The sequence below is a fragment of the Clytia hemisphaerica genome, unplaced genomic scaffold, assembly GCF_902728285.1.
Source record: "Clytia hemisphaerica strain Z4C2 unplaced genomic scaffold, Clytia hemisphaerica genome assembly, whole genome shotgun sequence".
NCBI classification, from domain to species: Eukaryota; Metazoa; Cnidaria; class Hydrozoa; order Leptothecata; family Clytiidae; genus Clytia; species Clytia hemisphaerica.
This window is the reverse complement of record NW_027103979.1, coordinates 659745-685557: the sequence shown is the minus strand read 5'-3', so window position 1 is coordinate 685557 and position 25813 is coordinate 659745. Positions and strand designations below refer to the sequence as shown.

General features: G+C 35.4%; 4 protein-coding genes across 5 annotated transcripts in view; 3 read left to right on the top strand and 1 right to left on the bottom strand.

Annotated features, from left to right (window-relative positions):
* The window catches only part of LOC136810908 (polyadenylate-binding protein 2-B-like), a 276555-nt gene that overhangs the window by 16938 nt on the left and 233804 nt on the right, over positions 1 to 25813 (bottom strand). The gene's annotated exons all lie outside the window — the stretch shown is intronic.
* Positions 4013 to 8750, top strand: LOC136810906 (zinc finger SWIM domain-containing protein 3-like). Its single transcript, XM_067067490.1, has 4 exons — positions 4013 to 4269; positions 5447 to 5555; positions 6065 to 6299; positions 7163 to 8750. Exons 1-4 carry the CDS (start codon positions 4013 to 4015, stop codon positions 8281 to 8283), a joined length of 1722 nt encoding a protein of 573 aa, XP_066923591.1. The 3' UTR covers positions 8284 to 8750.
* On the top strand, positions 8376 to 9670 carry LOC136811026 (uncharacterized). The gene is made up of 2 exons (XM_067067629.1): positions 8376 to 8670; positions 8805 to 9670. The coding sequence occupies exons 1-2, from the start codon at positions 8376 to 8378 to the stop codon at positions 9668 to 9670; spliced, it is 1161 nt and encodes a 386-aa protein (XP_066923730.1).
* LOC136811025 (uncharacterized) lies at positions 9675 to 25236 on the top strand. The gene is made up of 24 exons (XM_067067628.1): positions 9675 to 9763; positions 10120 to 10172; positions 10849 to 10902; positions 11094 to 11152; positions 12334 to 12532; positions 12685 to 12946; positions 13075 to 13143; positions 13974 to 14015; positions 14214 to 14276; positions 14795 to 14853; positions 16618 to 16690; positions 17228 to 17259; positions 17416 to 17447; positions 18347 to 18429; positions 18894 to 18938; positions 20534 to 20691; positions 20818 to 20907; positions 21743 to 21808; positions 21921 to 22009; positions 22557 to 22662; positions 22887 to 22998; positions 23285 to 23379; positions 23679 to 23777; positions 24353 to 25236. Exons 1-24 carry the CDS (start codon positions 9682 to 9684, stop codon positions 24701 to 24703), a joined length of 2373 nt encoding a protein of 790 aa, XP_066923729.1. The 5' UTR covers positions 9675 to 9681; the 3' UTR covers positions 24704 to 25236.

Sequence of the window (25813 nt, the reverse complement as noted above, 5' to 3'; positions counted from 1 at the left end):
ATTAATTAGCGGGGGGTACCCGAGAGTAGTCGCTGATTTAACCTATTGCACTAATCGGACTTAATCGAACCAATCACTTGTCAAGTTGTCGAACCAATCGAACTTAGTAGAACTAATCGAACTAATGAATTGTCAAGTTATCGAACTAATCGAACTAGTCGCTAGTTTAACTTATCGCACTAATCGAACCTAATCGAACTAATCGAACCCAACACTGGTCAAGTTGCCGAACTAATCGAACTAATCCATAGTAAACCAATCGAACTAATCGAAATTAATAGAACTAATCGAACTAATCACCTGACGACTCATCGAACTAATCGAACTCGGGTTTTATCAAAAATTGTGAGTGTTCGATTAGGTTCGATTAAGTTCGATAATCGAACTCTAATCGTTCGATTAGGTTCGATCAGGTTCGATTAGTTCGATTAAAAAATCGGTTCGATTAGTTCGACTGATCGGGTCTGGTATATATAGAAGAATCAAAGCAGTCAGTCAAAAAATAACTGCAGAGATAGTGGTTATCATGTGAAAAGGAGGTAAAATTTTTTTGATTTTTCCGACTCAAAGTGAAACACTTTTCCTCAAAAATTTAAAGTCGGTCGGAGGACACGAACCAAACTATCAATTGGGCCTGGCCCTGACAGGGTGGCCTCTTTGAAAAAAGGTCTATTATTAGCAAAAGGTCAATACAACCTAGGGTTGAAAAATAATCCAATACCTTTTCTGCCTTGAAACATCCAAATATGCCTTGATTTGACGTGTATAAAAAACTTTAGATTTTAGAAAAATCAAGAAAAATAGTGTTTTCCTTGAATTGAAAGTCCGCGTGATGCCGCCATTTTAATTTCGAAGTGGATACGCACACGGAATATTATTTTTAACCTTCCGTGTCCCTATCCGCAGCTATATAGCTGTTGTTAGGCACACGGAAGATAGCATTATATAATTTTAAAAAATCCGACGGCATGCCAGACGTCGTGGCCGAGTGGTTAGAGCGTTGTACAAGTGGTTATGTAGTTTCTTTGTTTGTGAGTTCAAGCCCCACTAAGGTCCAAAGTTTTAAAAAGGTTAGAGTAAAACCTCGCAAGAATGGCCAACCCGCCAGGCCAGCCAGACTAAAATGGCACTGACATGAAGCACAAAGCAAAGGATTGAGTTATGGAGGAGTTCTTAATTAGAATAAAAACAGCTCTAGTAGTTGAATCAGCAATATTGTTCATTGTTGGGTGTTGAAATGACGTTCCTTTTAACAGTTAATGAAGTACTTGGATGGTATGGTATGGTATGCGCTGGTATGATAATAAACAAACATAGCATATAGATAGCCCCCTTCTTTATACATCAAGCCTTCCTGTTATGGCGGCCATATTAGTACATGCCAAGCCTGCTTCTTTTAACCTGAGATCAGATTGTGAATGTTTTCTGCACACCACGCTGAAGCTCTAAAGGGATGTGTGAAAACAAACAATCTGACGAATATACAATCTCGAAATCGTAAGGACCGCGTTCGTCTAAAAGGACTGGGAATGACAACAAAGTTGCGCGATTGTGTTTATGAATAGGGCGCCGTATTAGTTTTTATTTTTCCGGCGCACAACAAGATTCTTGTTGTAGAATTTTCCGCGGGAGGACTATTTTCCTCAGATGTATAATTTTCAAGTGCCTTTAGAGGTTTACCGTGCGCGTAAGAAAATTATGAACATCTGTTATCAGGTTAGCTTCTTTGAGTAGGAAGGGTAAGAAGGTAGTTCTTTTTTTAAGAATTTCCAACTTTCCAATCAATGCAATGCAATGGGTATACTGTATTTATATGATAGCTTGCTTCCGTTGTTCAGACATCCAGAGGCCCCTCTATTAAACACCAGATCCTCCCACTCAATACAATCGATATACCTCGTTACCGAGGATGTTTTTTGGATTGGAACTATTGGAATAAGGTAGAGTTTATTCTGTAGGGTGTCTGTGCAAAATTTCACCGGCGGTAAAGACACCATAAAGACACCGCTCCTTGTCGCAATGTGCTCCCGCCCACCAAATTCTAATTATGCGAAAACGACAACTTGGGTTCCTGAGGCGGAGAGCAAATATTTTTGGGATTGGAAACATATTGGGTTTTTAATGGGCTATTCCATTTTATAACCATACAGGGGTATTGACGAACTTTTCCAGGGGGTCTGAGCCTTGATTTTCCAAGGGGTTTTTGTTCATTTTTCAGATTTTCCAAGGGGGTTAATAAAGGTTTCCAGGGGGTTCTCTCCTCCTAAACTGACATCAATAGTTATTTTCCAGGCCCTTTTTCACAAAATTTCACTTTCCAGGGGTGTCGACCCCTAATTTCCAGGGGATAGTTTGTTATCCAAAATTTCCAGGGGGGTTAGTGAAAAAAGTTCGTCAATACCCCTGTACAATTTTTTTTTGGAATAGCCCAATATCCTTTTAAAACGAACCCCTAAACGGAATTTTTCTGAGTGGTTGTATTCAGATTGGGTTTTAGCTCGTTAGCTTAAGGATAAAAAATGATAGAAGGCTGAAATTTAGCTAGATAGACCATTAGATAGTGAATAGATTATTGTTATATTCGAAATTCTGTGAAAATGGCTGACCCAATCATTTCTTAGGGTTTGGACAAGTGAAAGATAAAAAGAACACAATTCACTAAATTATCATTTTGTTGTCGATGTTTAATACTTTTCTTGCTAATCTGATATTTGTATTTTTACTGTCATGAAAAAATAGTGATGGGGTAATAAAGACACAGACTTTTTTTTTATCATTTCACTTGTTCTAAGACTAAGCGAAGATTGAATGCTGAAAATTGCACAGATGGTCCAGATTGACTATACTCCCTTGATTATAAGTTCTTATCTCATCTCTAACTGAACTATACCAAAATTACCTGTCAGTGAATTCTGGAATCATGATTTAGGGGTTTCGTTTTAATGAACGTGTTCATCATAACCAATCGAATGCGATCGAATAATTGCGATTCGATTGTCAAACGCAATTGAATCGCAAGCGAACGGCTGATTTCTAGGTAATACTCGATTGCGTTCAATTGGGATCTTGCGTTCATGGTTTCATCCATGATTTTGAGTCCCCCTTAAAACACAAATCACCCCTTAACAATTTATCCCCCCTTAAAGCTTAATAAAGTTTGTTTTGAGGTGCCCCTTAAGTTTTACTCCCTCCTTGAATTTCCCAGACTTTTATGTGTACATGTCCTTAATTTTAATGGGGTGCGAAGACAGGTGAATCAATCCTCAAACACATTTTCAGCATATAATAAATGAATTTTTATTGAAAATCTTCTTTTTTTAACATATATATAATATTAACTCTTTCGTTTTTATTGGGACCAGGAAGAAAATTATTTTAAAATGAGGCAAAAGGTGACAGAGAATATCAGCTGTTGAATCAAAAAGGGACAAGATTAGTCCCCCTTAAGTAGCAAGGGCTCCTATTTGACCCTTGAGAGCAAGTCGTTGAGATTTTAAGATATTTGCCCCTTATGGCTTTCCTCAAAATTTCAAGTCCCCTCTTAATTTAAGGGGGGAGCTGTTTATCATGCAGATGGGGTTTTAACAGAATCAAACGTTTTAGCGTTTGATTTTGGATTTAAAATTTTTGAAAAAATTTTGTTGTTGTCAAGACCCCCCCCTTAAGTGACAACCCCTCCCCTTGCGAAAATGGAAAACATTTTAGAAGCCTACGCCCCCATATTTGCAGATTTGATGCATTTTTATGAATAGTGAAAATAGCAGCGCCACAGGCAAAAATTTATAAGAGATATTAAGAGAATTTTCTGTAGAAAAGCAGCTTTCAAAAAAGGGGGAGATTCATAGGGGGTTAGCTTTTAAGCAAAGTTCTTTGAACAAACTGCCAACCATATATTGTCTAATGGCTGCTGAGGATCAAAAGAAAACATTATTATTGAATGTTAACGAAAATTGTCTTGTTTTGCATATCTCCATCAGTATTTCTGAACACTTTATAAAAATATTTTTTCAGAATGACAGAATATAAATTTGAGGTTGGAGAAGAATTTTCTTCTTTCAAGGAACTGAAAAACAAGATCGACCACTATAAACAAGAGTTCTCAACAGAACTAGTTATTTTAACTTCAAGAACATTGGGAAATGCTTTCAAAAGAAAAACATTATCTAAAGACAGGAATGTCAATGAATCACTCAAATACTATGAGATTCAATATGTATGCAAACACAGCGGAAAAGCTCGTTTACGAAGCACAGGCAAAAGAAAGACAAGGTAAAATTAAAAATTAACTTAAAATTTGAATGTTGATTTTCACGCTAATTTATTCCATGCATAGTTTTTGTACACCCCCTTTTATTTAAATAAGAGCTGAGAGAGTTTTGAGCTCTGGTAATGTGTTTAATCTCAAACATTTTCATATTGAAATTTATTTTTCACAGTTTTGGGGAAGAATACTCCAAATATTGACTCTAAGGGGCCACTCACATATCGATGTTTCCTTCCACTAATGCATAATGACGCAAGGGGTGGGGGTACGAGGAAGTGAAGATTTGTGAAGATTTGGAGATTTTACTAGAATAAGCCAAATATTTCCTTAAATCGATAAAAAAGACCCTTATTAAAACTATATATTTTCTGAAACTACATTAAATTTGCCACAAAAATGAAAGTATGAAGTTTAAAATTTTCCCTTCCTGTAAAATCTATATAATGGCTGACAAATAAATGGGTAAAGATTAAGAAAAAATTCACTCTTTTGGTTAAGTTTTGAATTTAATAAGGCACACCTTTGGCAATAAATATTCAAAAACTAAACACAAAAGGTATTGAGTATTTGTCAACAACTCATTTGATTTGGTGACCAATTACAAAAAAAAAACAGAAGTTGGAAAATCAATTCCTATAAGAAGTTATCACAAAATTGTTAAGAGAGATTGTCTAATTTTAACCAATTTTTTGCTCGGAAAACCTTGCAGTAGAATTGCCTAGAAAACTTTGACCTCAGGAAAAGTCTAAACTGTATTTTAGCAGAACAAAACAAACTTGTATATTACTTTAGCATTTTTATACAAATTTTAGCATTATATCATAAAATTTTGAAAAGAGGTTGAACCTAGGATGTGTGGTAGGGGTTTTCCTTTAAAATTTGAGAAAAAAGTTTAGACTATTTTTCCATTGATTTAATGAGAAGAAAGCTTTTAAAAAAAAAATCTACCTAGTAAAGAGAGCATCCCAAACTACAATCAAAGTCAAAAAAATATGAGACAAAAGGGAAATTCCCCACCAATTTTTGTAACCCCGAACTTCAAATTTCAAAAAACAAGAAAATAAGCGAAATTCTCAATATATTTTGAACATGATTGTATGTTTTATCATAGTTTTTTTATTTTATGGCATCTAGCCCAATAAAGACAGGATCTAGCTTGAGAAAACTTCTTTTGCCTTTTAGCTCTTACAGGAACGAGTGTCCGTTTTTCATCAACATCGGTCTTAGTAAAGATGTGCAGTCTTTAGTGGTAACTAAAGCCCATTTTATCCACAATCATGAAATCAACAGAGTAAGAACAATTATTATAATTAGCAATTATGTACATATATCTTTATTTGGATATTTGTGGTGGTTTACAGGTTAATTAGGTCTGGTCAGCATCTCTTAGAGGGGGTTTTAATGATGGCTTTTTTCAGGGTCCTGAAAATGATAAAGTAGTATGATTAAAATCATTCTGAACAAAATTATTAAAGCTTTTGCAAATTTAACTGGTATACATTGTTTTTTACAGAAACAAAAAAAATTAGATAGCATAATAACTTTTTTTGGTATCACCATTTAGAAATTTTCCAACATACAACATGCCAAATCTTTATACACTAGTTGAGTTTTGCAGAAATGTCTGTCAAACGCCGCGGGTGCAGGCAACTGGGTGTTAATAAAAGTTTGAAAATATTCCTCGCTAATTCACCTAAGTACAAGGAGAGGTCTATTTCTACTAATTCTACTTTATAACTGATTTATTACCTGTTCAACTATTTTACATGTCAAAAATTTCATAACTTTTTTTCTATTTAGAATCTCTTTAGGCATTATGCCTCGCAACGGAAGCTTGACAAAGGTACCAAATACCAAGCCATTGACTTTCTGAAGGCTGGGGCCAACAAAAAGAAAGTCAGGCAAAAACTGGCATCTGAAACCGGTAAAATCGTCACAATGAGAGATATCCATAATCTGAATCAACTTAGCAAGACTGAAGATCCATCTAGGAATGATTTGCAAAGGGTTGTAGACATATTGAGAGATGAATTTGGTAAGTGATAATTATTATATAATGTATAACCTTTTTTCATTGGGCTGGACGCTAAGCCTTGAAAATATCAGGAATTACTCAAGAAAATTTCCTTTTACTTTACTTTCCCATAACGAAAAAATATACATAATTTCTTCAAAGTGACAGCTAGCGGGTATAGGGCGACGCCGGGAGGGCTGATTACAAGGCTGGTCACCCCCCTGTTTATTGTATTTTATGCAAATTTAGAAATCTCCCCGCCCTTTTATTCAACCCCCTACTATTTTTTACCTTAGAGTATTAATTAATATATCATGAAAAAATCAAAAATCAAATTTTTAGACATCTGAAATTTCACTTGATGAAATTATTTTGAATTCAACCCATTTTATACTTCCACCCACTTTAAAAAAAGTACAGTAGGCCACATTTTTTGAAAAAATTTTTTAATAAAGATTTTTAAAATTTTTAAAATGTTTGTTAATAAGGATCTAAACTGACTTACATAGTTTATATTGTTTTCTCAAACTTTCTCGCTTTCTCTCGCTTTTGAGCAAACACATTCCACATCGAATGTGTTTTAAAATGTAAAAGTTTGAATCAGAAAGTTCCATTACTGAAATGTGAATGGAGCTTTAGATGCAGAAATTTGACTTATCTATTTGTCTTTGGATGTAACAACTCAAGCAAGGTACCACACAAAACCTTTATAAAAAATACGACCAAATTTCTACAGAAGCTGTCAATCCATAGTTAGTAATCCATAAAAGTCTATGAAAAGCTAATCAAAATCTTCACTCAAAGGAAATTGAGCAACATTATAATATGAGCGCAATGAAATTATAATTATATCATATAAATTATAATACCTTCTTCTCTTTAAGGTTGCTCTGTTAGCGTGCGCCACGATAAAAAAGACAATTTCCTTGGTTTGTTTTTCCAAGACGAATCTATGAAAGAAAACTTTGACAGATTTCCAGAAATTCTATTTCTTGATGCAACCTTTAAAGTAAATGAAGTCAGAATACCTGCATACATTTTTCTAGTGGAAGACTCGCTAGGCCAGAGTGAGGTTGTAGGTGTTGCATTATTGATAAACGAAACTAAAGAGAACCTTACCTGGCTAATCAATAAATTTGCTGATGAGAACCCAACCAAAAAGATTCGAGTGGTAATGGCTGACAAAGACGTAAACGAGAGAAATCGAATTGCTGAGATTCTTGGAGTTCCAATCTTAATTTGTTTATTTCATGCTTTAAAGGCCTTTAAACGTGAACTGTCGACTCTTTCGTTAACCAAAACTGTCAAAGAAGACGCGAAAACTCTCTTTGAAAAAATGTGCTATGCTTGGAGCCAAGAAGAGTTTGAAAAGTTCGAAAAACAGTTCGAAGCTTTAGAATCTCCTGACCTTGTCGCTTACTACAAAACAAATTGGAAGCCAATCTCTAAAGAATGGGTAAGATGCTTTAAAGCAGAATCAGGAGACTTTTTGAACTCGACGAACAACAGACTCGAAAGTTTTAATAGCAAACTCAAGACAGTTGTCAACATTCATTGCAGCCTTGAGGAGTTTGTGCGAGGTTTCTTTACTGTTCTCAGTGCCTTGCGTACAGAAAGAGATGTAAATGTGGTTAAAGAATTTCAAAAGACTAAATTTTCTATAGCCAAAGATCCAAATATTGTTGCAATTCGTGACCATCTTACATCTTATTCTGCTGACTTCGTTTGCAACGAGCTAGCTGCTTTCCCAAAAACGTCGGAGCGTAAGAGCACTATCGACTCGTGTGATTGCCCATTTTACAATTCAATGCGGCTTCCATGCAGGCATATTTTCAAATCGCGCTCTTCGAAAGGATGTACACCGATCTTTGATCCAGATCTTTGCGAGTTTCGTTGGTCAAGGGCATATCTTCATCAAAGTCAGCGGCTTTTTTGGAATCGCACCTTAAAAGAACGCAAACGATCGAAATTTCGTCCTCGACAAGTCGCCCGATGGCTGTCATGAACCAAGTTGAACGATTTAGGAGTGCCAACGGTGTATGTCAAAACCTTTCAAAATTGGCGTCGGAGGCAGGGGGTTCTGCTTTCGTCGAAAGGATGAGACTTCTACAAAAGCTGGAAGATCTGTGGCGAGACGGAAAAGAGGCTCGTCTAATCTTTCCTCCAGATCGTGTCGAATCAGAAGTACATCCAAGAAACGAAACCTCAACTGGTCTTAATCCTCCAGATCGTGTCGAATCAGAAGTACATCCAAGAAACGAAACCTCAACTGGTCCTAATCCTCCAGATCGTGTCGAATCAGAAGTACATCCAAGAAACGAAACCTCAACTGGTCTTAATCCTCCAGATCGTGTCGAATCAGAAGTACATCCAAGAAACGAAACCTCAACTGGTCTTAATCCTCCAGATCGTGTCGAATCAGAAGTACATCCAAGAAACGAAACCTCAACTGGTCTTAATCCTCCAGATCGTGTCGAATCAGAAGTACATCAAGAAACGAAACCTCAACTGGTCTTAATCCTCCAGATCTTGTCGAATCAGAAGTACATCCAAGAAACGAAACCTCAACTGGTCCTAATCCTCCAGATCGTGTCGAATCAGAAGTACATCCAAGAAATGAAACCTTAACTGGTCTTGACCCTCCAGATCGTGTCGAATCAGCAGTACATCCAAGAAACAAAACCTCAACTGGTCCTAATCCTCCAGATCGTGTCGAATCAGAAGTACATCCAAGAAACGAAACCTCGACTGGTCCTAATCCTCCAGATCGTGTCGAATCAGAAGTACATCCAAGAAACGAAACCTCAACTGGTCTTGATCCTCCAGATCGTGTCGAATCAGAAGTACATCCAAGAAACGAAACCTCAACTGGTCTTGATCCTCCAGATCGTGTCGAATCAGCAGTACATCCAAGAAACAAAACCTCAACTGGTCCTAATCCTCCAGATCGTGTCGAATCAGAAGTACATCCAAGAAACGAAACCTCAACTGGTCTTGATCCTCCAGATCGTGTCGAATCAGAAGTACATCCAAGAAACAAAACCTCAACTGGTCTTGATCCTCCAGATCGTGTCGAATCAGAAGTACATCCAAGAAACGAAACCTCAACTGGTCCTAATCCTCCAGATCGTGTCGAATCAGAAGTACATCCAAGAAACGAAACCTCAACTGGTCTTGATCCTCCAGATCGTGTCGAATCAGAAGTACATCCAAGAAACGAAACCTCAACTGGTCTTGATCCTCCAGATCGTGTCGAATCAGAAGTACATCCAAGAAACGAAACCTCAACTGGTCCTAATCCTCCAGATCGTGTCGAATCAGAAGTACATCCAAGAAACGAAACCTCAACTGGTGCTGATCCACAATTAAAACATGAAAAACAATTGACGTGAGACATTTGAAGATGCCTTCAAGAATAAAACCCAAAGGAAGGCCAAAAGGATACACCAAGACAGTTATCGGAAAAAAAAGAAAACGAAAGAATGGTAAATTTAGTTGCATAGTAAACGAACCCATCCCTCTTCATTAATTTTTATTTTTAAATTTATTTTAAGAAATTTCAGCAGTGTATTTTCCAACTACCTGACAACAAGGAGAGCTTCCTTCTCAAGAATAACTACTTGTTAACCAGTCACCTTTTGCGATTAAGGATGGTTGATATACACTTTTATCTGAAACCCAAATTTTCAAATCATTGATGGATTTGCTTAGGACTATCAGGAATTCGACCTAAAGTTCCTAGTAATGCATGCCTATGGATTTCGAGCCAACATTGGCTGCAAGTTATCCAAAATTTAGACTTTTTACCTCGATTCTTGCAATTATTTTTCTACGTTTTTAGATTCCAAAAGTAAAACTGACAGCTCCCCCAAAGTCCCGAAGATTCAACTTGAGGTAAATCAAACGTTCTCTTTATAGTACTTATGGCCTTCCTTTCTACCCGAACAACGTTTGCTTTAAGGATCCTTCGAATATGTTGCGCGCCCTATTTCCTCCATTAAGCACCGCCCTACTTTAACAGCCGCCCTCTTATAATCACTGACCTTCAAAAACCGCCACTTATCAAACGGTGCTTATTAGAAAATGATTGGGAAATGATGAAATTTTAAGTCTAATATCCGTCTCTAAAGTAAATTTACAAATTAATCTCATTACACCTTGACAGTAAAGATATGGTATGAAAAACCACCCATGTCAGAATGCAGAATCCACGATTCAATCAAATTGCACTTTAGGGGCAAAATTTTCCAATTCAGAAATAAGCTATTAAGCGACGCCCTCTAATAAGCACCGCACATAAAATCATGAAAATTTAATAAGCTCCGCGGCATAGGGGAAATACGGTATAGTTGTTGGGTAACATACAGCATACCAAACGTGATGCAGTCAGGATTAGTTTTGAGATTATTGATGAAAATAGACTGAAAATTTTTCCATTTTCATGGGAAGTAGTCTAATTACAAAAAATATTGTTTCCACATGTTAGCAAAAGAGAGTGGATTTTAGTTTTAGAATTAAGATGGAGACAGTTGAAAAAGAATTACATGGTGTTCTTACTTTTCTTTTGCAGAGCTCAAACGATAAAAGAAAAATGCTGAAAAATGTGGAAAAGTCACAGCCCAAGGTAGTAAATCGTTCTTTTTGACCTTTTTATTTCATTGTACTAACGGTAACTTTTTCGAAGCTTGTGCTTCTATTATTGCCAAGAATTTATAAAAATTACCTATTTTAAAATGAAGTTCACAGGGTCAAGAAAATAAAAGGAGTTTTCTACATCTTCCAAAGATATCTAGAAATCACTCGTTCCTTTTGTAGGACTCAAACATCAATGGCACTATTATTGGTAACCCTGATAAGTTAGTGGATCAGCTCTGGTAAGTAAAACATGGGTAAAATTGACGATTTTTGAAAGTCGTATCCAACGGAAACGATCGATACCATCGGATAGAGCGTGAAATTCTGAGCAAAAAAGTATACTACAAGAAGTCCCTTACTCAAACACACGAAGAAATACAGCTATCTTAAGTTTGACTTCAATCGTATTCGAACTGACAGTATTTTGAACTTAAGATAGCCGTATTTCTTCGTGTGTTTGAGTAAGGGACTTCTTGTACACTTAGTACTTTGGGGTACCTAGTGCCAATAGGGGGTGGTGTTAACCTGCCAATAGTCAAACGCACTTCGTACTTTGGGATACTAAGTGCAAAAGGGGGTGGTATCAACCTGCCAATAGTCAATGCACTTAGTACTTTTGGGTACTAACTGCTAAGGGTGGTGGTGTATTTCAAAATTTCAATTTTGCAGTTAGTCATCATGATGTCTGATACTAACTGCTTGACCCCCCCCCCCCCTGTTACCGTACCTAAACCTTATATAAATAAACATGGCTGGATTTGAATCAAGTTTTGTGCTTGTTTAAAGGACTCTCAAAATTAATTTTATGTAGAATGTGGCTAAATACCATTGATTCGCCTACTTTGAGAAATTTGTAATTAATTAATTAATTTGCTGACTCGAGATTTTTTGTTACGGCTGCACTCCAGTAAAAAATTCGGTATCTTCTGTGCAGTTAATGTGAAACAATGATGCGACGTCTTTCTTTCCCTAGGTCTTTAATTTTGATGTATTTCACTGTATTTCAATGATATTTTTTCTGGTCTCGAGAATTGTGTATTTGTTGCTCTACGGTTATATTGTCATAAAAATGTGGATCGACCAGGATAGTAAAAAATAGATTTGAATTTAAGGGTCAGTGAAATAAAAATTACATTACTTTCAATCGATTGCAATCGCTGCTATAGCTCAATCTCTGTGAGCAGGTATACTGTATTATTTTGCCTTTAATTTACAAAATACAGAAATTTATATCTGCCGCTAATCCAACGCTCAATCTACTATTCGATATTCTATTATTCCATAAGCAAGCCCTCGTTATCAATGGAAATGAAACTCCTCAGCTGTAAACTGCACTAAATGTAAGAGAATAAGGATTTTAATAAACAGTCGGCCCTTAGATCATTTTTTACCTAAAATTATCTGATTGTTTCACTGTTAGCTATATACGAGATCCAAGCAAGCGTGCAGTAATTGAGGTTCCTGGTGATGGGCACTGCCTCCTATATGCTTTGGAGATAGGTCTTCACACATGCGAGGTGGCTTACATGAAACCGTCATATGAGGAATTAAAAACGATGGTTCTAAAAGATTTTGAATCTTACGAGGACGAATATCGTGATTTCTTTTGTGGCGAAGAGGTATTTAAGTATTTCTTTAATCATTTTCCTTTCGTCTTAAATTTAAATTTCAAAAGACAAGAATCTCCAAAGAAAAAGAGAAGATTTATTTGGTGTAAGGTTAATATATGTAGATCCATGATAGATTATTCTCTTTTGAATCCTGGTTTTAGAGGAACGTGAATATCCAGGAAGAGATCAAGGAGTTAATAGAAAAGAAAAGCTACGCACGGCAAGTTGGGGATGAAATGTTATTCAACTCTCTGGTCAATGTGACTATGGTGAATGTATTCATCTGGCATCAAGAAAAAGATGGGTCGTTTAGTCAGATTGGCTATCGGGAGCCTTCCAAAACTGACTTCACTTCTAACGGCACGATCCACGTTCATAAAATCGGAGATCATTACGAGGCTATCGTCGAAAAAAGATTCGAAGGTGAACTGTAGTTTATTCGATTCGAAATCTTTTTTAATTTCTGTTAGACCCGTAAAATTTATCTCTTTTAGAGTACAAAAGTCATAAAATAACAATTTTATTAATCAATTATCAATTTTATTATATAGAGACTTCAAAGAAATTGTCCAGAAGTCATGGATTTTCTATGCAGGAGATGCAAGCCTTGTCACTTTTTAGTAAGCTTCTATACGAAAGTTCTAAAAGTAAATGTTGATTATTGATGTTGGTTTATGTTTAGACTATCTTTCAAATAAACTGTAACTCTCTCTTTAGTTCTTTAAACTCGATAATGAAATCAGTTACAAGTCAGTCTTATATACTATTTTCAAAGAATTCTCTAGAAAATGAATCTAGAAAAGTAAAGAATCTAGAATGTTCTAAACAACAAAATGGCAGCTTAAACAGAAAGAAATTGAATGTTCCATGTTTAGTATGGAATGTACTACTGTGTACACATATGTTATATGATGTTCCAGTCCTATCGTCTGGAATGTTCTTCATGAATGTTCACAATCTTAGGACTAGAGTGTCTCTAAATATGTGTCTCTAAATTTCAACAAAATGGACATTTTTTTGACATTTTCCTAGCAACAACTCGCTTTTTTTTAAATGTTATTTAAAGGAGTAAAGTCTCCATATTATTCTTTGAACTTTGACTTTAGGCTTTTTCCTGACTTTCAGCAAGGAAACTTTTTTTGAAAAAGTCATTTTTTCGCAATTATTTTTTTGTGAATTTTAAATTTCAATCGTTTAAAGCTTGAAGCTCGCAAAGTTATGAGCTCGTTTTGGTACCGTTAGGAAGATATTTTTACACTTTCCAAAAGCAATCGGTTCATGGCCCTTTAAATGAAGTAGTCAGGAGCTATGCCTCGAGACGGCCGGGGATAGGTATTTTGGCTATTTTAAGTCGTCTTTTTCGTGCTTGAAGGGTTAACAAAATAAATTTTTATATTTTTTGTCTAATTTTAACTCTTTCGTCGCTTGATAGTTTTTTATAATTTCTTAGATTCCTCGGACCTTTCACAAGAATCAATACACGCGACCAACGGTAAATATAAATAGATACCACTTTGTACTATTTTAACCAATAAAAATACCAAAAAGCTGCTATTCTTCATTGAACCCTCCTCACATCTAAAAGCTCGCTTATTTTTAATCACAAACTCTCCCTGCTTAGTTGATGAAATCCATAAAATGATGAAATAACATGGATGATTTGAACTTATCGATTGTTTTTCTTACTTAGAATCATCTCTAGATTCATCGAAATTTCATAAGCAGCAGATCCAAATCCTATCAGAAATTTCTCGTAAGTCTCTTTTTTTGTCAGATTAATCAAGTGCGCTTACCTGACTCTGCTAACTCTGTGCCCGCGACACACAGAGCTGAAGGAGCGTATAGTAGCAGCAACGACTCATCACTCACATGGTTGAACCTTAAGTACTTCTCCATAGTCTTGTATCAGAGTATGATACTAATTATATTCCCTCATATGGCATGAGTTGACCTAGGCGAAGGTGTATTCACTTGCCAAGTGAATCACAACATCGAATGGGAATCGAATCCCGATCTCCTGCATCGGAGTCAAAGCTGATACTCACTACACTACAGCGCCTACGAAACTTATTCATACATGACTTAATCTTTAAAATAAGCATTTGACTACTGGTAGGATCAACCAGGAAGAACGATCTGACTCATAATATTCTTTTGCATATGGGAAGAGAAAGAAGAATCTCCCTACAATGTATTAGGAAGATTTTTTATTGATTGAATTCTTGTTATTTAATACGCTGATTATAAATACTTTAATTTTATCTACTTTAGGTCCCTTTGAAATGACGAAGTCAACAAATCAGACTCGGAATCAAAAAAGTCAACATATAGTGCGTTCACTCTAACTTGGATAATTTTTAATGTCTTTTTTACGGACACTCGATTTCTATTGTTTTTGATAGTTGAAAGAAAAGAATTCCACTTGAAAGTCAATAACGATTATCCAAAGTAGAGTGCACGCACTATACTTGTTTGGTATTTCGATTTTCTTGAATTTATTATTTGGGTAATAAAAGTACCTTAAAAGTATGTGGAAAATCTTCATCGCTGGACAGATTTTAATGGTCTACTTTTTCAAGTAAAGATAATGCTCCTTAATCTGAAAATTGAAAGTTAATGGTCAGGAACTTTACTACTGATAATCAGTCCTACGTGGCCAAATTGGTTTTGTTGTTTTACATAGGTCATGAAAAGTCAAAATGGAAAAATAAAATATAAAACCAAAGATTTATTATACACTGGATAAACGACTCATAAAACGATGGAGAGCGATCATTGTATTTCCTTTGTTTCAGAAAACAATTGATGTTCTAGCTTTGTCCGCAAAGGACAACTGTCATGGCGGCTCGAAGATGTCTGATTTATAAAAATGTTCATCAGTCTCATTTTTAAAAAGTTCTCCAGCTCTTTCTTTTTGTACATTTGCAGAAAAAAAAGTTTGAAATTAAGGCTAGTATTCCAAGCCAGATATATTTGTGAAATCTAATGTGAGAAAAACATCATTAGACAAGAAATCCAGCCAAAATGCTTATAGTGACACAAAATTTTCAATTGGAAATATCTTTCCAAGACTGTTCCCAGAAGAGTAGTCTAGCATGCTAGACGACTTAACTCAGTAAAAAATAGGAAGTAGAAAACTTGACAGGAGCATCAATATAGTCGTCTAGAATATTTTGTGCACAACAAACTTTTCATAAAAATTCTCTTTTTTCATGTTTTTGGATAACATTTTCAGGGGGTCTTGTTGGTTTGTTTTGGTTTTTTTTTTTTCTTTCACTTAGAAATTCTCATTGGCTGAAATTTTTATTTGTTTATATATTTTTTTGTATATGATTGTTTTCTCACCCCGCAGAAATCTGCGGGCCCTGCTGGAACTCCCGTAAGCTACGGAAACCACCTTAGCCCAGTCGTTTATTTTAACCATATCCCGACATAAAAATTTCCCGCTTCCAACAAAAACGTTATAAACGACTGGATTCCCAGTCTACCAGAAGAGCTGAAATTAACATACATAAGACTTGAGTGTCTTGGCTCCACTGTGGTATGAAAATCCTTTGGAGGCACGTGGTGGCAAGGTGGTTTTTTTGAGGTTGAAGTTTGAAAGTTTCCGGTGTCAACATTAAATTTCTTATATACACAACACGTCTTTTGCATCTTTCTCACAGCTTGAAACGTCATAACGACTTATAATTATTAATTAAGTGGAAGAATCTGACTCTCACAGGAAAGTTTTAAGTCTCTTTTGGGAATTAGGTGTGTGATTTTTGATAAGAAATGCAATAAAAATGCTTCGAAAATTCATTTAATGAGGGAAGGAGAGTGAACAATAATATCATTACTGCGGACATAGCTATAGTACACGAGAAATCAGCAAAAATCTGTTACTTGTATATCCAGTGTATAATAAATCCTTGATAAAACATACGAGAAAACAATTTCTCAAGAACTATCTATAGAGTCAGGCCTCGTGATTCGAAAATTTCTCAAGACTCACCAACGAGAGCAGTAAAACAACTTTGGTATCGCTTGTAAGGTAATGCTATTCATTCATTGAACGATCACATCAAATATTTTCATCTTTTCATTTCATTTAGAATCCTGATTTAGACCCGTTTGAAACTACGCTCGATTGTGTAGATGACCAATCACTGCTGCAACACGTTGAAGGTATGTGTTGAATTTGAATAGACCGAATTGATAAATTCTATATAAAAATCCTCACAACTTACTCACAAGCTAACTAATCACTTTCTCAATTTATCATTTGTACAATGCTTATAAATTGAAAATGTAATAAAATATAAGAAACCAATCTATCTATAATCACAATTATCCTTACAGTTATGGAAATGTGTTTTGAGAAATTTATATACAGTAGAAAGCCGACCGTTTTATTCGGGATACACTTAATAGAAAGTGTAAATTAAAATGATCTTTTTCATATACTGTGAAATAAATACCTATGAAGTGCGATCAAGAAACTTTCATAGAAGTTTCTTGGTGCGATTTACAACAATTTACATTACATCTGTTAAAAATCCCTTTGGTGGAAGTTGGTCTGTTATTACGACTGTAATGCCTCAGTAATGTTCAATAAAATAGTTCCTCCCAACAGTTTTCTCTTAAAAGTCGCTAACGATTAAGCAAATGAAATCGCACTGAATATACCTTGGTAATTCATTTTCTTTTCGGACCTTTATTTAGAAATTGATGAGGAAGTTTCAGCTGTATTGGAGGTAAAATAATTGTGTTTAAAAATCATTCACACTGTTTATACAATCCTTTAAATGTTTTTTAAGTTACTTTCTTACGCTTAGCTTCTTTACTTAAATTTACCTAAGTCATGTCCTTGTGAAACTGTTCAATAACATTCTTTTTAATTTTACTTTTAGACTCCTGTTTTGCGCCCTGAAGTTATTGATTTGTAAGATATTTAACATATTTATCGTCCAAAAATTGGGGCCAAATGTTTCATCACTATTTTCGCCGTTTGTACTGGAAGTACATCGATTCCCGATTTTTTCAGTCCAAAACTGTAGCAAATTTTGTAGAAAAACTTACTGCCAGTGCAAAAATATAAATGGTAAATTCAGCACAAACCTCAGTCATTTCCGAGCAAAGCAAAATTCTTGATTTTTTCTTGCATATTTTGCATATTTTGCAAGTCAAAACTAGACTAGACAATGTTTTCTTAGCCTGAATTCCAAGTCTAAGCCAATTATCAAGCCAAGTATTCAAGATCTAAAACTACAACTTGCTCCACACACGGGTCTATTTGAAGAAATTGTGATGTCAGTTATTTCAAAATGGCGGCAAAATGGTCACACAGCCGTGGTTAAATAAGGAGTCAAAAAAGTTCATTGTTAAGTTTTAAAACTGACCAAGGAAAGAAGCCAAAACAAAACAAGATCCGTGCTGAAAATACCTTCATTTCTGAACTGTTCACTTTTTGGCTCCAGCACCTACATCATTTATGGTATGTGAAACGTTTGGCCCCATTATCTGGCATTCAAACACCCATGCCTATATGGTACAGTGAAATTCAGCTGCTAACTGACTAGCGCAACTGTGCACATTCTACAGATCACCCTCCCTACTTGAATCCCATTGAAAATGTCAAAAAATCCACGCATCCCCTATTCAAAGTTTGACTGAACAAAATGTCAAAGAAAAACAAAGTGAGAATGATATCTTGCTCCACAGCACAGCATACTTTTTTCGAATCCATCTCCATTGGATGCTCCACACCGAGCTACAAACTCTTCCTCTTCAATTCGAACTTAAAAACTTTTCTCATATTTTGACAAACCTGATATTTTATAGGAGAGATGATTCAAGCGGCTGTGAAGATAATATTGAAAAATTAAACCCTGAGGCAGTTAGTATTACTCGACAGGAATGCTCTGGTGAGAAACATTTTTATCTATAGATGTCTTTCATGTTTGCCAAAGTTCTGAAATGATAGTTGAAACATGTTGAATGCCCTCGATTTTGAAAAGGCAATTACTTATTTAGATCAAAGCGTGTTTTTCCACTGGTAAGATAAGACGTTGAATAGCCCAAAACTAAAACTATTCATGTTGGATAAAAAGAGATGGTCACACGTTTATATTCTCTTTTGAAAGAAATAATTTCATTTCCCACAACATCACAGGAGATAATTTTTTGTATTTTCTGACCTGCTTATCCTCACTCTTTTGTTCTCTCAAACAAGCACTTTTTCCTAATCAACAAAAAGTTTATATTTCCGTCAATTAATAACGTGATGAGAAAGGGTGTGTAGGTGTAATCTGGCTCGAAAGAGCCATCATTTCTTTACATGAACTCCTTTTTTATAAAAACTTATTACAAAAATGATTTTGATTTTTAGTAAATCATGCAACAAGATGCTTCATTGACCTTTCACCGGAAGATAGTAAGTGCGATATTTGGTTTAGGTAATAGAGTATAATGCTTAGGATAGGGTTAGGATCATACTCTTACAGGAAACATGGTGATAGATACTCTACTTTCACTGATAAACAGTACTGCCTGTTAGCTGAGAGTTAAACTGTAATATTTTATCTTGAAAACTCTGTATTTTTATCTCATCCGATTTCACATGATAGTTGTTGCGATCCTTGAAAGATTACGTGGATCATAATTGATCTTTTTGAAAGCAGACGGGGCTATAGTCATTGTATTTACAGTAAATATTAATAGAGCAATTCCTAGCGACGTCAATTTTACCCACGATCAGAAATTCTTTATAAAAATAGCACGAAGAATATGTATACGAGTCACACCTTCCTCCAGGCTGTGTGTTATCCCTGTTGTCTTAAACAGAGTAATACATAATTAAAGCAAAAATCGTCTTTGTGTGTATTGCATACTTTAAGGTATATCTTTAAGGTTAAATTTTTTTTTTCAAAAAAGATTTTTTTGGCCGATGAAGAAAAGAAGGCTTCAAATATTATTTTTGTCTAAAAACGAAATTAAAATCTTAATTAGTTCCTGAGATATTAGCGTTTAAAGATTTGAACTTATAATTGGCTATTTGTATAAGGCAAAGAGGATAGTTTCTTTTCGCACCTTTTGAAAATTAATGTCTCCGCAATTACTAATCAAACAGCCAATTATCTCTCTCTAAATTTCAAATCACTGTTGAAAAAGATTTTGGCGTACCATACCAACTTCAAAAGACTTAAAGTCACCCATAGCTTTGAGCTGCCGACTTCATTCTTTTTTTAATCGCCTCATTATATTTTAATTTGCAATTTAGTAGAAAAAAAGAGAAAATTGTAGCTATTTTTCGGCATTTTTGATGTTTCATTGAATAAGTTGGGAATTGACCAATTAGAAAAAAAATCCTAAGACCGTTTTTTAGACCAACCTTCTCTGAATCATATAAAAAAAGAATCATCTCGATAGCTCAAAGCTATGGGTGACTTTAAGTATTTTGAATGTAACTAGGTCAAAATTTGGTCTTTTAATAATTACTATATAATCAGCATACTAAATAAGATTTTAATGAACACCAACATTCAGGGAATTCTATGGGCTATCAGAAAATATATACTTTTATTGCTTAAAAAATTATTTTTCGGAAGTTATTAACAAAAGAAAAGAAGGGTCAATTATCCTTATAACATACTTTAATGTCAGAAAATTTCGCGAATTTCGCGAATGACCCCTCAATTCGCAAAATTAAATTCCCGCGAAGAAAATTATCTAGCTGATTCGCGAAAATCAATTCCCACGAGACACAGTTTTCAGATCTTCGTGGTGACTTTTTGGTTATTAGAACATAAAAACATGCTTTTAGCTTAGTGTTTTTGTCTGGGAAAATCCGATTTCGCGAAAATTAATTCCCGCGAAATAAATTAGTCTTGCTGATCTGCGAAATTAAATTCCATCAAAACACGCGAAATTTCGCGAATGACCTAATTCTCGAAATTTTCGAGACGCGAAATTTTCTGATATTAAAGTATTTGAATACTTGGTAATTTTTCTCTTGGTTTCACTATTTAGCCTTCGAACGAATCGTTAATGAACCTGACAGAAATATCCTCATGGTTAAAATAGGAGCAATTGAGGTGAAAGACGTCGATTTAAAGTCCCTTGGTAAAGGGAAACTTAAGGACAATGTTATACAAGGCTTTATTCCGCATTTACTGAGCATTTATGATGTAAGTTTTGATATCTATTCATTAATATTTAGTAATGATTCAATCCAATGTTGCCAGTACTCGTTGTCATAAGCTCCAAAGCCACGATCCAGTATACATAGAACAGTATACATTTCGTATTCACAGGGCGAAAGTAAAGTTGGTTCAATCGATTGCACCGTGTTGGGTCAAGCCTTGTCGTTTCCATCCACCTATGAATTGCCTGGTAGTGTCAAGGTACGTTGACTTTGAAAAGTAATTCCTCAACTTCCTCAATCCCTCAAAGGTAACTTTTTGGCAAAGAAGCATAGCATGGTGCCAGTACGTAGCCAATCTCAAATTAAGTGTAATATTTTAATGAAGGAGATACTTCAGGTTCTCTTCAATTGTCTCAATGAATTTTGAACACTCTTCCCCTCCTCGTCGTACTTCCTTTTACATGGGGTACAGAGTGTCCCAGGGAAAAAAACCTCCTTTGACTCGGAGAAAAAATTTTTCTGGAAAATGTAGATGAAACCTTTTTCTTTCTTGCACTTTAATTTCAATACAAAAATCAAAGTTGAAATTTGCTAAAATAAGGTTTTAAAAGTGCAACTTGTTCTCACTGCACATAACCCGCAATAATCAATACCCCCGTCTCACCGGGAGTGTTGGATGAAAGGATGCCGCTTTCAATGGAAAAAACAATCGATTTTCCGGAGGTAAGAAAGAGTTTTGTATCCATCTTTTAATTGATCCAAGGTCTTAACAAGGGGAAGAATGATCATGTTTGTAGAAAAATTCGTGTAAGTGATTTTGAGCTTTTGTTTTATGTTCTCAACTGTAAAGGGATTGTTAATGAATTCTCTCTTACTGATGTAAACCCGCCCATATACAAAAGGTTGATTGGTTTACATTATGAAAATATATTGTTTTTATGTGAAAATAGGAATTAATTAATTAATTAAAACTAAATTATATTATATTTTCTACCATAGCTGAAGGGGGATAACTTTTTTATGGGACACTTTGTGTCAAAAGAATGCAAAACGGAGCAGCTTCTAATAAATAATTTTCATCCATATATTTTCAGAATGCTCTTCGTGAAAAAGAAACTGTCTTCGGCATCTACAACAAAAACGATCATTGGAATCTATTAGTAAGAATGAGATAAAACAAAAATTTATGGTGATGAAACTTTGGAGCTAAATGTTAACAATTTGTTCAAATTAGAAGTTATTCTTTCAAAATCTCTATCTTTATCTTTGTAGCTTATATTTCCAAAACAAAAGCAGCTTTGGTTGGCAAACCCAACCGGTGAAGGAACAATGGAAACAGAAAATGTCGTCAGGACATGGGAGTAGGTTTCGTTTGTTAACCCTTTGTGCATCTTCTTATTTTTTTATATGCGGAGCATCTTGAGGGGCATGTTATTCCCCCCCCCTCGGATCTCAGGATTGACAAGTGCTATGAACTTGAAATTTTCACCAGTGACAGATATTGACAAAAGAAGACGATTTACGATTTTCAGGTCGGCCACCTGTTTAGTTGGTATTTTACGGACCAGAATGTTAAATTAGTGCGATTAATGCGATTGCATCCTTTGGCTGAAAGATTACGTCATAAAAACTAGCGCGCGCATGAAAAGAAGTTGAATGCATTTCAGCTTTTTTCAACCGTTGCGTCAAATTTTGCCATTGGAAAAGCTTCATTTTACTTTTGACCAATAGCGTGGAAGCTTTGGTTGAAAAGAAGCGATCGTAGAGCGCGGAAATGAAGAAAATCTTTGATGGGGGTTATTTTGAAAATTGTACCCTGAGTACTACTAAAAACAAAACCGTTTCACTGTAAAGATTGAGACTTATTATTTGCTTCGTGTTGGTAATAGAGAGTTACTTTTTCTTCAGATCGGTAATGGCTTCAAACTTTAACGAATCCACTTCTTGGACAATGTATTCACAGCAACATGCGGTTCAAGAGGATGCTGTCTCGTGTGGTGTTTTCTGTCTGAAGGTAACTTGCTTGAGTGTTTACATGTTTGTAAACAAGAATCTTGTTGTGCACTGGAAATGTCATAAATTATATTTTCCTGACACGGCGCCTTGTACCAAACTTTGTCTCCCTACTTTGCTGTTGTTCCCAGCCCACTCGTGGCGATGCATGAACCTTCATAAAATGAGATTTTCCTCAGATTGTTTGTTTTCACCCACCCTTAAGAGCTCTTTATATTATTCCAGTTTTTAGAATCGTTTCTCCAAAGTAGGACATTACCATCAAAAGGTTCGTTTGGCTCAAAAGACGTTCTTGCGTACCGTCAAAAGATTGGGTCGCAACTTCTCCGCAGCGGAGGTATGATTAAGCTCTTTTTTCCAGTTAGTACTTCTATTCACCATTTGCCAGCTTAGTGCTTATATTCAATCACTGAGTTTTATATAGGCTTTACATATCAGGAGTTTCTCGATCCCCACCTATTTGATCAGAATATTTTGAACCACACTAACGGTGGCATTGCATTACGGGTCAGCTCGTTCACAAACACAAAAAAGAGTAAGATTTGTATTGTTTTTTCTTATTTTCATTACTTTTCAAAGTGTCTTAATATTTCTTATCTAGTTTGTTCGGTTGATTCCAATAGGTTATGACACTTGGACCGGAAAATTATGTAGAATTTGTGGTAGAGAGGATCCACCAAAATGTAATTTTTCAAGTGTTCCCAAATTAACGAACTGGGTATGTTTATAAATTTCTGATTTCTAACTGCCAAAATATAATGAATTTTTGTAACGCTCAGGCATCCATCAACCATTGTCATTGTACATAAAATGTCAAATATTGTTGTAAACGTTGCCTTTCACGAGTGGGATCAAAGGCGGAAAAGTATCTCTAACTTTTTGTTAGATTAATCCATCTATCAGTGTGAAATTCCGGTTCGTACTAAATGATATGGGTATTATGTTCCTTTTTGAAAACGAGCACTGCTGCTTAATCTTCTAGTTATCTAAGGTAATAATTAAAGCAATCACTTTCAGGTTGAATGTGAAAACTGCATACCAAAAAGATGGTTCCATCTCCTTTGCCTGGGTAGTGACTCGTCAGCCGAAAAGGAAATGTCATTCGATTGTAATAAGGTGATTTATATCATTTAAAATGTGAAGCTTGAACTCCATGGGTGTGTTTAAACCAACTGGCATTTGCCATTTGCTCCCAAGGGATTCTATTGCCACAATTTTTCCATTGAATAACTTTAATGTAATGGGAATTGTAAAGTTTGTTCGAGCTCAATCTTTTCTTTCCGGGTTGTTCCTGTAAGGGATGAATGATGAAGGCCTTTTTGAACAAATGAGAAAGATTAGGGAAAATCAATCTTAACTTAAGGACTTTTCGTTATAATTCCAACAGGAATCTTGGTACTATCATTGTACTTCTTGATCGATTCTCTTCTAGATATAAAAGCGCCCTTGCAAACTATCAAATCGGAAATGCAAGCTCTTCCTATCAGATTATTTCAAGTGTTTTGTATCTCTGTTGGGGTAGAGAAATTTAAGGGTACAGTCGTGTGCCGCTTTAAGTGACCTAAGAAATTGTTATTTTCAAAAGCCAGGTAAAACACCCGTTTTCGGGAAAACCCAGTACCCCTCCTGGGGTGTATCGTCGGCGAGGATTATTGTTAATTTGCTATTATATTTTCTCTTATCTTCCTTAGGAAATAAAGGTAGCAGCTAAGCTTTCCTTGAAAGAAGGACAGCTTCTTTTGAAGCGAAGAACAAACAAAAGAATAAAGGTTTGTGGAAAAAGGAGAAATGGTTGTACGAAAGGGGATATCTCTAAATTACCCTTAGAATCACCAAGAGACTTGATCTTCATGAAAAAGGAGAGAAGACCAAAAAGGGATAAACATTGGTCGTCAGTGGACGAAAACGACTATGTTATGGCTTACGTCCACTACCACATCGAGTGTGCAGTACAATCGAGTAATAACATTGTCTTGGCAGAAGATGTCAACATAACCGAAGAAGAGAGGGTATTTCTGAATGGGAAAGGATTTATTTTATAGAACGGCAGATAAATTTTGGTACCAGATTATTAATAGCAAGTAGCTGATGCTAAGAAGATGCCCTGTTTTGTGCAGAGTAGTACTCCAGGCTCGTGACAGTGGTATTTTTAACCCCTAGCTTACTCCCAGGCTACATCGGCTATTTTCCAATATGCTGTTCTCTAAACTTCTGCCTATTTAAAATTATATTTTTGATGGGAAATGAAACCACTTATTTTCGATCCAGAACGCCCGAGCGTGGTTTTTAATTACCTTTCTGTAAACTGTAAACCTTTCTTATGTTTTATTTTACGACTTCGTTATTTTGAAATGCAAAAGCTAACGCCATTAACCCCAACCCATATTATGTAATCCGGCAATTTATGTTTATTTTTAGGAGTAGGAACCTAGTATATATAGAGGTCGGATATATTTTTTTAAGCAGGCAATTATACAGACAAGTAGATTTCACACTTCTTCAATTTACTTTCCTAATGTCAGTGTAACTTTTTTTTTATCTCTAGGAGGTAGTTATATTAAAGATTATTTTCATAGGGAACTAACTTTGTCTCAAAGTTCATTCTGCACTCATCCCTCTTTTGTTTTATTTACTCCATCCGATCATGAAATTAGTTAAGCTCAGATGGAGGGCTCGGAAATTCCATACACCATTTATTAAAGGGATTCCGGCATAAAAAAATGAAACTTACTCCAAGCATAGCTATCATGAAAAGCATTTGAAAAAGTCAAGTAAAATTTGTCAGAAGTGTTTGAATCCTAAGATATCAACATTCCAAGTTCTAAATTCGGTAAAAAGAGACGAAAAAATTGCTTAGTGACGAAATTTTTTACCAACGAATATTTTTTGCCGGCGAAATTTTCCACAGACGAATACTTTTTGCCGACAAATATTTTTAGCCGACGAATATTTTTGACCAGACAGTTTTTAATTTACTTTCGCTTTTTGCTTGACAAAAACCCCACAAAAACTGAAAGAAATTCAATAATTTCCACCTAACCACAGCTATATAGTACGGCTAGGTGCACGGAAGATTGTGCACGGAAGATTGATGACAGTTTCCAATCTTCCGTGCACATAACCACGGCTATATAGTACGGCTAGGTGCACGG

Coding starts and splice junctions, on each gene's coding strand:
- LOC136811025 (XM_067067628.1), top strand. CDS start 9,682: ATGCCTTCAAGAATAAAACCCAAAGGAAGGCCAAAAGGATACACCAAG. Junction 17,260..17,415: donor AAGTTTCAGCTGTATTGGAG/GTAAAATAATTG, acceptor TTTTACTTTTAG/ACTCCTGTTTTGCGCCCTGA. Junction 20,692..20,817: donor ATTTACTGAGCATTTATGAT/GTAAGTTTTGAT, acceptor TCGTATTCACAG/GGCGAAAGTAAAGTTGGTTC.
- LOC136810906 (XM_067067490.1), top strand. CDS start 4,013: ATGACAGAATATAAATTTGAGGTTGGAGAAGAATTTTCTTCTTTCAAG. Junction 5,556..6,064: donor ACAATCATGAAATCAACAGA/GTAAGAACAATT, acceptor TTTTCTATTTAG/AATCTCTTTAGGCATTATGC. Junction 6,300..7,162: donor CATATTGAGAGATGAATTTG/GTAAGTGATAAT, acceptor CTTCTCTTTAAG/GTTGCTCTGTTAGCGTGCGC.
- LOC136811026 (XM_067067629.1), top strand. CDS start 8,376: ATGAGACTTCTACAAAAGCTGGAAGATCTGTGGCGAGACGGAAAAGAG. Junction 8,671..8,804: donor AAGAAACGAAACCTCAACTG/GTCTTAATCCTC, acceptor TTAATCCTCCAG/ATCTTGTCGAATCAGAAGTA.